Source organism: Chiloscyllium plagiosum, unplaced genomic scaffold (assembly GCF_037043375.1).
Source record: "Chiloscyllium plagiosum isolate Xiang-an unplaced genomic scaffold, Cpla_swu_hap1 HiC_scaffold_24, whole genome shotgun sequence".
Classification (NCBI taxonomy): domain Eukaryota; kingdom Metazoa; phylum Chordata; class Chondrichthyes; order Orectolobiformes; family Hemiscylliidae; genus Chiloscyllium; species Chiloscyllium plagiosum.
This window is the reverse complement of record NW_028270162.1, coordinates 19742095-19753299: the sequence shown is the minus strand read 5'-3', so window position 1 is coordinate 19753299 and position 11205 is coordinate 19742095. Positions and strand designations below refer to the sequence as shown.

Genomic DNA, 11205 nt, shown 5'->3' with positions numbered 1-11205 from the left:
TTGTGCTATAAGATGTTCTCTCCCCATTGATCCTGAACTGTACTGTTCAACATTTACTTATGTTTTATTCATGATTGCAGGTTTTCCTCATAGCTTTGGGTCCCACTTTATCCTTGTGGTTCATTATATGTTCCCCTTAGTATATTATGCATTGGTCATCTGTTATATCTTCCCTATCTCTTCTGAAATGGATATTTCTCTATGGTTTACATCTCAAAATGTTGCTTTAAGAAATTCCCCACTACTCCTTAATATATATCTATTTTTGAGCAGTCAATTCCTCCTCTTTATATCTTCAGCTGTTTTCAATGCTGTATTCCCACTATTATTCGTAGTTTCCCACTTTCTGTACAATGTATGTTCCTCGTACAATTCTAAAGCCATATTGCTATTTCCCCAAACTGAAATAAAGAACTGTGGATGCTGCAGACCTAAAACAAAAACAGGAATTGCTGGCGAAAATCAACAGGAATGGCAGCATCTGTGGGGAGAAAGCAAATTTAATGTTTTGAGTCCGGTGACTCTTCAAGACAGCTGGAATTGGGGTGCTGCCAGACTTGCCGAGTTCCGCAAGCAATTAATTTTTTGCTATTTCCCCAATAGTTTATTCCTGCTGTGTATGCTCGGTTACTGTTCCCATTCCTGTGTTGACTCTTGTTTTACATATTGCTGCAATATTCCAGTTCGTGTTCATTGATGCTACTGCCCTGATGGCGATTCCTACTGTTGCCTCCGGTCTTGTGTTTTACTGACATTGGTAGCAATGTATATATTCCTCTGTACTTATGTTTATTACTGATCCTCTTCTAAGTGATGGATACTGTACCTTGGTAACACAAAAAAGTATGCAATATTATTATCCTGATACTGGAGGGGTTCAATGTGTGAACACGTTGGTAGCTCCTCTATTGCCCAAAGCCCGAACTCTGCACACTAATGATGACACCCACAGTTATATGCTCAAATAAAAGCAAGACACCGCAGCTGCTTGAAATCTGAAATGAAAGCTGAAAAGGCAAATCTTCTTTTCTCTCCACAGATATTGCCAACCCACTGAGTTCCTCCAGCACTTTGTTTTTGTTATTCAGTTTGTATTATTTTATTACCATAGTGGAATATTCCTATAATCGTTTATTTACTCCTTTCCCTGCGAAGTATTTTATGGTGTGACATCTCCCAACCCCAGCCCCGGCTGACTGCATTCTTGTATATTATTGTGAGTTGTCTTGGTGTGTCAATTCTGCTGTGCACTGTTGTGTTACGTATTCTCGCTATTTAATGAACATCTCTTTGCCCATGAATCGTGTCCAAAGCGTCAAACACTCCGGGGATTGTTAGCCTCCCGCTTTTAATTGTTCTTTGATGTAAGCCTATTCCCTATTGGGTTGCCCCTACTTTCCCTACAGATTCGCCACTGGTGTATACTTTCATTTTTGTGATGAATTTCATCCGATTCTTCTGCCCATTCCTGGGAAGATTGGCCCCCTTTCTCACGGGTCCTTCTTTCTGTTTTTATACCATTCTACTTTGATTTCCCAGCTGTTGGTTAATCGGTCTCCCCGTGCACCTCCCGGATGAGTAGTTTTCCTGGATTCCTTTTTTGTCCCCACGTGAAACCATGCCAATGATGAAGTACCCCGCCTGCCCCCCCCCCCCGTACAATCCTGTCCGACATCTCGGGTGTCAGCCTTTCTGCAGTGGGTGAAGCCCCTGCTGGTGGAAGAGCCCCGACTGGCCATTGCCCCCTGCTGGTGGATTGCCGGCTGTGCGCGCCGCCGTGCGTGACGCGGTGCATTTTGGGGACTGTCCCTTATCTGTCCAATATGGCGTCAGTGTGAGCGCTGACGGCCGCTGGGTGTGAAAGCGGCGCCGCTCCGACTGTCACTGAGTGAGGGACCAAGACCCAGCCCTATCCAAGCGGCCGCCAGCAACCCTCTCCTCCCCCGCGCTCTCGGCAGTTTATCCTCGGAGGGGTTGACTGTGTTTGAGCCTCCCCCACCCTCCCCAGTTGCCCCGCCCGCTCTCCTCCCCTTTCTGGTTGCTGGGGTGTTCTTCCCCCTTTTCTCTCCCTCTGTTATAAACATTTCCCTGCTGAGGGGCTGAAGAGATCGACGGGTTGCAATGGCGGCGGTGTGAGGCGGTAGCGCGCTGTCCGTGTGTTGGCGCCGGCCCTCGGGAGCCATGGCGGCGGCGGCTGCAGTGGCGGCCGCAGCTGCGGCCGATTCGGCCCAGTGGCTCTCGGTGAAAGAGGAGACGCTTTTCCTGCACGACGGCCTAATCAGAGTGACCGACCTGGTGGAGCTACCAACTGAGATCGGGGTTTCAGCCGAGCCTGGGGAGAACGAACAGGAGGTGAGCCACTCCCGCACCCAAAGCTAACCTCCTGACCTGTTGTTTATTGCTTGTGTGTCCGTTTGACAGGAACCACCACCCGGAGAAATACTGCAATTCACTGACAAGCTGTCCCTGGTTGGCCCGAGGCACCAACCACTCCCGGACTTTGACGCAGTCTAATAACTGCGAGCAAGATGGAGACAGTTATTAAAATGTATAAAATGTCTATATGGTGAAAAACTAATGTCAGACCGTCTCACCTTGGTCTGAGTGACTAATTCAGGTTAGGACAAACTCCCGTTAAGCCACTGAGACACAGGAGCCCTGTTGAGTGGCTTTGATGCGGTGACAGACCGCGGCCCCTTTATTTCCTTCAATCCCTTGGAGCAGCTGGGTTGCTTGGGAATGATTCGCGCTGATCCAGTCTCCCCCACCCGCCCCAAGGTAAAACCGAATAAAGCGAATGCGGAATAATACACGTTCTGTAAAAATGAAAGATTGTGGGATTTCGGCAGTATGCCAACACTCAGCTTTGCAGGTCAGAGAGTCCGAAATAGGCAAAATAAAACCAGTGTTTTGACCTGTGGGGATCGGTTTCGGAATTAGGGTTGTTGCAACTGGTGGGTATCTTAAAACTGAACATAAAACCGCATCTTGAATATTGCTTTCTAATCGCATTGATCATTTACTGCACTGATATTTAAACGATTTTTCCCAGATCATGATATTGCCCCTCCCATTAGCTTTTAAATGCGTGCAAGTGGAGGATAACATAATTGTGCAGTTGATCAGTGACCCCACAGCTAAATCTGAAATAACATGTAGAGAGATGGAGGGGAAGCAATAAAACATGAATGAAATAGAACAGTTGATTCGGATTGGGGTTTAATCTGCGAGTGTTATATAATCGGAAACTGGCAAGACTAAGACTTTTTAAAATTTCTGCGTTTTTGAGTCGTTTTGAGGAAGATTGAGATGGGCATCAAAAATCGAATACTGTGTATACAGTAGTGATCGATCTGCATGGTGACGCATGTCTTACCGCGAGCACGATATGATTGCGAGAAGTAGGTTACAATATTCAGATAAAAGCAAAATGTCACAGAGTTGAACTGTTGGCCCAGTGTAGTGTTCAGGTTTGTGTTGTCAGATAACGAAGTACAGCGGGGAATTAAAAAAGTGAAAATATTTCTATGAATCTTGCCACAAAAACCAAAAACATGGAAAAGGACTTTGCAAAGTACAGTGACAACAAGAGACAGAAAATAGTATATAAAAGGGAAATAAAATTAGCAACTTGGTACGAGAATTGATTGATTTGAACCCTGAAGGAAGCAAGAATTATAGCTGGGATAAATGCCCAGTTAAAAGTACAGTTGAATATGAATAATGTTTTAATTGATTAATGTTTTAATTTGGGAGAGTTGATTTTGAATTTACTGAGGAAACACTTTCTATGTGTGAAAATAACTTGCAATGTCAGTAGCAAGTTTATACTAAGAAATTGGCGAATTTAAACAACCTTCCTTGCTGAAAAGATAGTTGTTTTCGGTGTCATTTCTGAAGAATTATGGGTCAAAGTTGATATTGAATGTAACACCAGTTTGCCTAAGTGTCCCAAGAGTTGAATGTTTTCCTTTATGCTCAGTTGGCAAATGTACTATTGGTTTCGAATGAAGTTGTTCAGATCCAAAAGATTGCATGTTCAATTTCAGTCCGTTACTTATTTAGTTTTGGTTAGCTTGTTCTCATTTGTTTCAACACTCAACTTGGCATGTGAAAGTGCAGCAGTGGGTTTATCTATTCAAATAAGTGTGTATGCGTATGACTTCGAGAACACAATCAAATTGGTATGTTGAATAAACTCATACTTACCAACTCTGTTGAAGGATGCCACTTACATGAGGCATGGTTGTTCGTGGGAATCCACAGTCAGGCCACGTCTTGGCTTAACACTTTGGGTGAAGCAGTCAGACAAATTAGAAGAACAGTGATAAATGCTATTTATATGACATCTTTAATTTGAATCATCCCAAGCATTATAAAACTAAAGATTGCACTGAGCCACAAGGTATTTGATCAGATTGCCAAATGCTTGCACATACAGGTAGTTTTAAAGACTTTGAGGAAGGAGAGGAGAGAGTGAGAGGTACGTGGATGGCATTCTGGAGCTAATTAGGACCTAGGCAGCTACAGGCAAAGTCATCAGCATTCAATAACAATGCTATCGGAAATAGTGAGGGGTGCATTAATATAAAAGGGCTTGAATTTACTGTTTTGATTTTTAAAAAAATCCATTCTGCAGAAACATAGAAACTAGGAGCATGAGTAAGCCATTTGCCCCTTTGCGCCTGATCCATCATTTATGATCGCGGCTGATAAATTATTCTCTCGATAAATTTTGATAAATATTTTAAAAAGTACTGACTAGAGTTCGCCCTGAGTTTATGTCAAACTTGTCTGCCGTGTTTGTTCCTTGAGCTCACTTTTACAAGAAAGCCTTTTCTGTATTTCCAGATCAGCACACAAATATTTGCCCATTCATCATCATGAATTTTTTTTCTCTCACTTTCCTTCATAAGTGTTTTTTTCCCCAACTTTCATACAATCCCAGTGCTGCCTATTGCTCTCTGATAAAACTCTTCACAAAATTCCTTTCTTTCTTCATTTGTAAACATGGATAGTAAGTGCTGGCAGGTTGTCAGAAGAAAGGTATCTCAGCTTTGCTGCCATTAAAAAAAATTTGAACAAAAAAGGTATTTAAATTGATTTTTACCTTGGTTCTGCTATATCCTGTGTTCTGAATTTAGTTAAATGGAATTTCAGAATTGTTGGCTGCACATATTTGTTGGGGTTTGATCATTCTGGTTCTTGTGATGAGTGAATTTTGTTAATCGTTTGCATACTTGCATAAAGCATTGAGTTTAAAAGTAATACATTCAGAAATTCTGAGCATTCCTTTAATGAAGAATTGCACTGCTATTTTTGCCCCAAAGTATAATCATACCTAAAATAAAATAAAGAACTGCAGATACTGGGGATATGAAACAAAAAGAGAAATTGCTAGAGAAGGGCAGCAGATCTGGCAGGATCTGCAAGAAGAAAGCAGAGGAGAAAGTGAGGTCTGCAGATGAGGGAGATCAGAGCTGGAAATGTGTTGCTGGAAAAGCGCAGCAGGTCAGACAGCATCCAGGGAACAGGAGAATCGACGTTTCGGGCATAAGCCTGATTCCTGAAGAAGGGCTTATGCCCGAAACGTCGATTCTCCTGTTCCCTGGATGCTGTCTGACCTGCTGCGCTTTTCCAAGAAGAAAGCAGAGCCAATATTGAGTCTGGTGACTCTTCATTGGACTCAAAATGTTAACTCTGCTTTTTTCCCCACAGATGCTGTCTGACCTGCTGAATTTCTGAAGCGATTTCTAGTTTTGGTATAATCAGACCTGGATTGGTTTTGTTTCTTGTGAGCGTTGTAACACCTGTCATCAGAAATTATAACTGAAAACTGAACGTCTCTTAGTAGCTACATAATTAGAATATATTGGTTTAGAGATGGTATTACTTTGCTTTGGAGTCTGATGTTATAGTGTATGTTGCTACCTGAATAAGATTTTCCAGCCTGTTATCTGAATAAGATTTTCCAGCGCAGAACATTTTGGCAGTCAGTAACAATTAGTGTAACTGTTTAAGGTAATAAAATACTCTAGCTTCAGAATACTGTATAAACACCTAGCCAAATGGTGGGAGTATTTGGTCAGATGACCAAAAGCATGATTAAAGTGGGAGCTGCTGAAGGAGTGTTTTAAGGGAGAAAAATGAAGTAGAGAGGTAAAAAGAGAATTCCAGAGCCTGCTGCCTGGCAACTGAAGGAGTAGAGTACAAATTGAACAGGCATAACTAGTGAATTAGCTTCTGAAACATAGCCAGTAACCCAAGAGAAAATAAAGATGGTGATAAATTTAAAAACATTACTCCTGTCCGATACATACTTCTCCAGTAAGGGTTTGGAGAATCAGAGACAAAGGAGTGGGAAAACAATGTCCAGTTTATTTAGTGGAGTAGTGAGTAAATGTGGGGTACAGATCAGAGAGGAGTTGCTACACCACTTACAAATTCTGTCAACTTGATATCTTAGATTAGATTAGATTCCCTACCAGTCCGCCCAGACCCATTTCCCTCTGACTAATGCACCTAACACTATGGGCAATTTACCCGACCTGCACATCTTTGGACTGTGGGAGGAAACTGGAGCACCCTGAGGAAACCCAAGCAGACACTGGTGGAGTGTGCAAACTCTACACAGACAGGCAGTCACCCGAGGCTGGAATCGAACCTGGGACCCTGGTGCTGCTAGGCAGCAGTGCTAACCACTGAGCCAGCCGTGCTGCCACAAATATTGTCGGTCTTGTTTTCCAGTGACATGCTCCCCCTGCTATTGTTGATTCTCCAGATACAGAAATATGATTGGTGAAACAGCAAGGATGGGAGGTAAGGGAATCTGTCATTGGAGAAGGTAAACAGTTATCTTAAATAATCTTCCTTTTGATTGGAATATTCTATGTTCTCTGGAATTGGGATGACCACCTTGAGTCGAACTTTCAACATCCTGTGTGACCATGACAAGGTTTAAAGAAAATAGAAAATGGATGAAGGAGACAGAGACCCAAAAAGGAGATAAAAAGCAGGCCCTGAGGAATCACTGCCCTGTCCTTGGTACGTGTGCAACAGACAGAAGGTTACTATATATTAAACTCATGTAAGTGGGGCCTGAGGCGGCAGTCACAAATGAGAAGAAAATCATGCGGATTAATTTAATTTTACCTTGCCAAAACTGCTTATGATTATCTGATTGCTATTTCATTTAATCATCTATTGGAACTTTAGATGAATCTAATCTCAGTCTATTATTGTAAATTGGAAGTAGGTTTTTCCAGATGGCAGTGCAGGCACCCTTAGTTAATTGGCGACACCTTTTTCTCCTTTACACAGGCATAGTGTGAATCAGATCCAGTATGGTCATGTCCTTTGTACTGTATGGACTTCATCCTGTTTTGCATGTGCTACCTGAATATAAAACTGAAATGCTGCAGTTGTTTGTTGACTTTGACTTTGCAGAAATGTATTGGTCCACAATCTTAGCAGTAATAGAAAATAGCTGAAAAATGTGTTGCTGGAAAAGTGTAGCAGATCAGGCAGCATCCAAGGAGCAGAAGAATCGACGTTTCGGGCATAAGCCCTTCTTCAGGAATCGATATTTAAAACCTGGGGGCTGCAGTGAGAGAGGTACTCACTGAAATCCTTGTAGAGGGAGGAAGAGAGCTTCTTGAAGGAAGGCATCCTTGCAAGAGGATTTGCAGTAGGTTAAAATCAACCAGGAGAGAGTGAGGACTGCAGATGCTGGAGATCAGAGCTGAAAAATGTGTTGCTGGAAAAGCGCAGCAGGCCAGGCAGCATCCAAGGAGCAGGAGAATCGACGTTTCGGGCATAAGCCCTTCTTCAGGACTTATGCCCGAAACGTCGATTCTCCTGCTCCTTGGATGCTGCTTGACCTGCTGCGCTTTTCCAGCAACACATTTTTCAGCTCTGATCTCCAGCATCTGCAGTCCTCACTTTCTCCTAGTAATAGAAAATAACCAAAAGGAAGTCTAATGTTAACTTCAAAGTATTTGCCACTTTTGGTTGTATGGAAACTTTAAAATTGCTGTTAATGCTATGAAGGCTTTATGTTTAATAGTTTTGAGGGCTTTCATTTTGAAGAATTGAGAAAATAGATTTATTTCAAATTCTTTGGACATACCTGGATATTTTGTTTTGTAAAGGATCAGTGAAGCTACATATTGAAACTTTTGAATGAGCATTTCTTGGAACCGCATAATTTCAGCAAATTGTTGAAATCATTTTCTGGAAGTCATTTTATGTGTGTCCCAACTGTCTTGTTTGAAGAGTGTTCTGCAGGTAGTTGGAGTTTGTCTTAATTTTTATTTGGGGAAATCTACTGAAGACTAGCCTGCAAAGCTCATCTCTCTTGTTTCTGAAGCCACATCATTGCGAATTCAATGTGAAACCTGAATGTCATCTGTTGTGACTGGAAGACTTCTCAATATTGTTTCCTGAGCGAGTTGCATCTGCCAAGATCCTAGAAACAACTGGATGTGTCTTGTGGCCTGTCTACGTATGCCAGATCTGAACGTTCCAACTCTATTGGAATAAATGTTGTGCCATAATAAATCAATTTTGTGGTTATTAACAATAGATTTTAAAAGAAAATTTTTAGTTTAACTTGGTGCGATAACAGATGGAAATATTGCTGAAAATCAGGTCCTGCTATTCCATGAGCTGTCGCAAAAGCATAAATGACCAGTTTAATTACTAAAATGGTTAATTTAACCTGACTGACCACCAACCAGGAAAAATTCTCACTAGGTTGCGTCAATAAACAAGAAATAAAAACTAACGTCTTGCTCAAGGATTAATTCGTAATGATTGGCAAAACCAAATAATTAGTTACTAATATGCAAATTTAAAAGATACCCTCTTTAAAAATCCCAGCACATTCATACATAAAGAGGGGAAACAAGACAGTTGTGTGGAAAATGTAGTCAAAAAACAAATTCTGTAGATCGAGAATCCAACTGCAATCAGCAGAATGAGGTGACTTTCTCAGTTTGTTGGCAATTATAGCGCAACATCAACTGTACGATATTCGTTGGCTGGTCATTTGTACCTAAGTTGTTGCATGAATTGGAAGCTCTAGTCAGTGTCTTTTACTGCTAGTTTTCTTTTGATCCAGGCAAGAAAGATTGGTTTTCAGGTGTTTAGAGGTCTGAGTGTAACTGCTGTCTTCTCAGTTCTATGATGAACTCCAACTCCACACTCTTCCAGATTTTGTTGCCGGGCAGTTTTAATCCAACAACACTTGGTGCCAGCTCAAGTTTGAAAAGTTTTGATCCAGTTTCTCTAGAAATTATATGCTCTTGCATAATTAAATAAGTGAATATCACAAAGTTCCACATTTCTTTTTAAAAATAAAATTGGTTTTACTGTACAACATTCTCCAAATACAAATATATATGGTCCTAATAATAAAGAAGGGATACAGTTGACCATATTAGGAACTGAGTAAAATCATGGAGTCGTGGGACTAGAGAACAAAAGTGCACTCTTCCCATCTTGGTTGTAACAGTACCCACTTTTTCCATGTTTCTCTGTTCTGATTTTGTTTGAAACATTATTGCATAAGCCATATGTTGCCAAGTAATTGTATTCCTTTGGAAAAGAAGCTTTTATTCTTGCATTGGTTCATATTTAACATGCTGTTTTGATCTGATTGGGCTTTGTCTTGAAATCAGATGAGCTGTTACAATTTACTGAGTCTTTTCACTTGATATTTGTGTAATCTTGCCTACCTGCAGGAAGTGCTATAACACAAACAACAACAAAAGATTCTGTTAAGTGATTGTTTCATGTAATAAGAGTTAGTGAGAATAAGAAAGGAACCCTGAAGAAACTCCCAGGAATTTGATCCCATTAATGGAGCAATTAAAACTGGAGATGCTCAAGAAGTCATACTTTTTTCTGAATTATATATTCTATCTGAATATAGTGGTTCTAGAGAAGATCAGAGAGGCAAACAACTCACTGGAGGAGGTGGTTCCAGAAATATCCCCATCCTTAATAATGGAAGAGCCCAATACATCAGTGCAAAAGATAAGGCTAAAGCATTCGCAACAGTCTTCAGCCAGAAGTGCCAAGTGGATGATCCATTTTTGTCTCCTTCAGTGATCCTAAGCATTATAGATACCAGTCTTCAAATTCTGTTCACTCCAGATGACAGCAAAACAAGGTTGGAGGCACTAGAAACTGTAGAGGCTATGGGCCACGCCAATATTCCAGCAATAGTACTGAAGACTCGTGACCTCGAACTTGCTACTCCCCAACCCAACTTCTTCCTGTAATTCCATCCACTTGCTATTGTAATAAGTAGATTATAATACTGGCATCTACTTAATGTGGAAAATTGCCCAGCTATGCCCTGTACATAAAAAGCAGGTCAAGTCCAATGCAACCAATTAATATCCCATCAGTCTACTCTTGATCATCAGTAAAGTGATGGTAGTTGTCATCACTAGTGGTATCAAGCAGCACCTATTCAGTGAAGCCCAGTTTTGGTTCTGATAGTGCCACCTAGCTCCAGACCTTATTACAGCCTTGGTTCAAATGCGGACAAAAGAGCTGATTTCCAGAGGTGAGGTGAGAGTGACAGCTGATGACATCAAGGCTGCATTCAACAGAGTGCGGCATCAAAGGCTCCAGCAAAATTGGAATCATTGGTTATCAAGGGGCAAAATATTGGCTTGTTTGATTAATACCTGGCACACAGGAGGATGGTTGTGGAAGTCAGTCATTTAAACTCCAGGATATCTCTAAGGAGATGGATAGTGTATTAGATCCAACTATCTTCAGGTACACCAAAAATATCCAAAGGGTGTGTTTCCATGCTGTATATCTCTGACTCTATAATTCCCAGCCTTGGGCTTACAAATGGCAAGTAACATTTACATCACACAAAAGCCCTAAGCAATGACCATTACCAATAAGAGGCAGTCTAACTACTGCCCCGTGACATTCAGTGGTGTTGCCATCACTGAATCCCCCACTATCATCCTGAGTGTTACCATTGAACAGAAACTGAACTGGACTCTCCACATTAACACAGTGGCGACAAGAGCAGGTCAGAGGCTAGGAATGCTGTGGCGAGTAACTGACTACCTGTCTCCCCAAAGCTTGTCCGCTATCTGTAAGACACACACATCAGGAATTTGATGGAAAACTCCACACTTGCCTGGGTAGTTACAGCTCCAACAACACTCAAGC

General features: G+C 41.5%; 1 protein-coding gene across 4 annotated transcripts in view; it reads left to right on the top strand.

The window, feature by feature from the left end:
• The first annotated feature begins 1839 nt into the window (after nucleotides 1-1839).
• The window catches only part of hectd4 (HECT domain containing E3 ubiquitin protein ligase 4), a 295048-nt gene continuing 285682 nt past the window's right edge, over nucleotides 1840-11205 (top strand). For 2 of the 4 annotated variants that reach the window (XM_087999963.1, XM_087999965.1), the window contains exon 1: nucleotides 1840-2352. In XM_087999963.1, coding sequence (XP_087856089.1) covers nucleotides 2182-2352 — 171 coding nt within the window. In that variant the 5' untranslated portion in view covers nucleotides 1840-2181. The remainder of the gene's footprint in view (nucleotides 2353-11205) is intronic. The other 2 variants (XM_087999964.1, XM_087999962.1) reach the window with 1 other exon arrangement.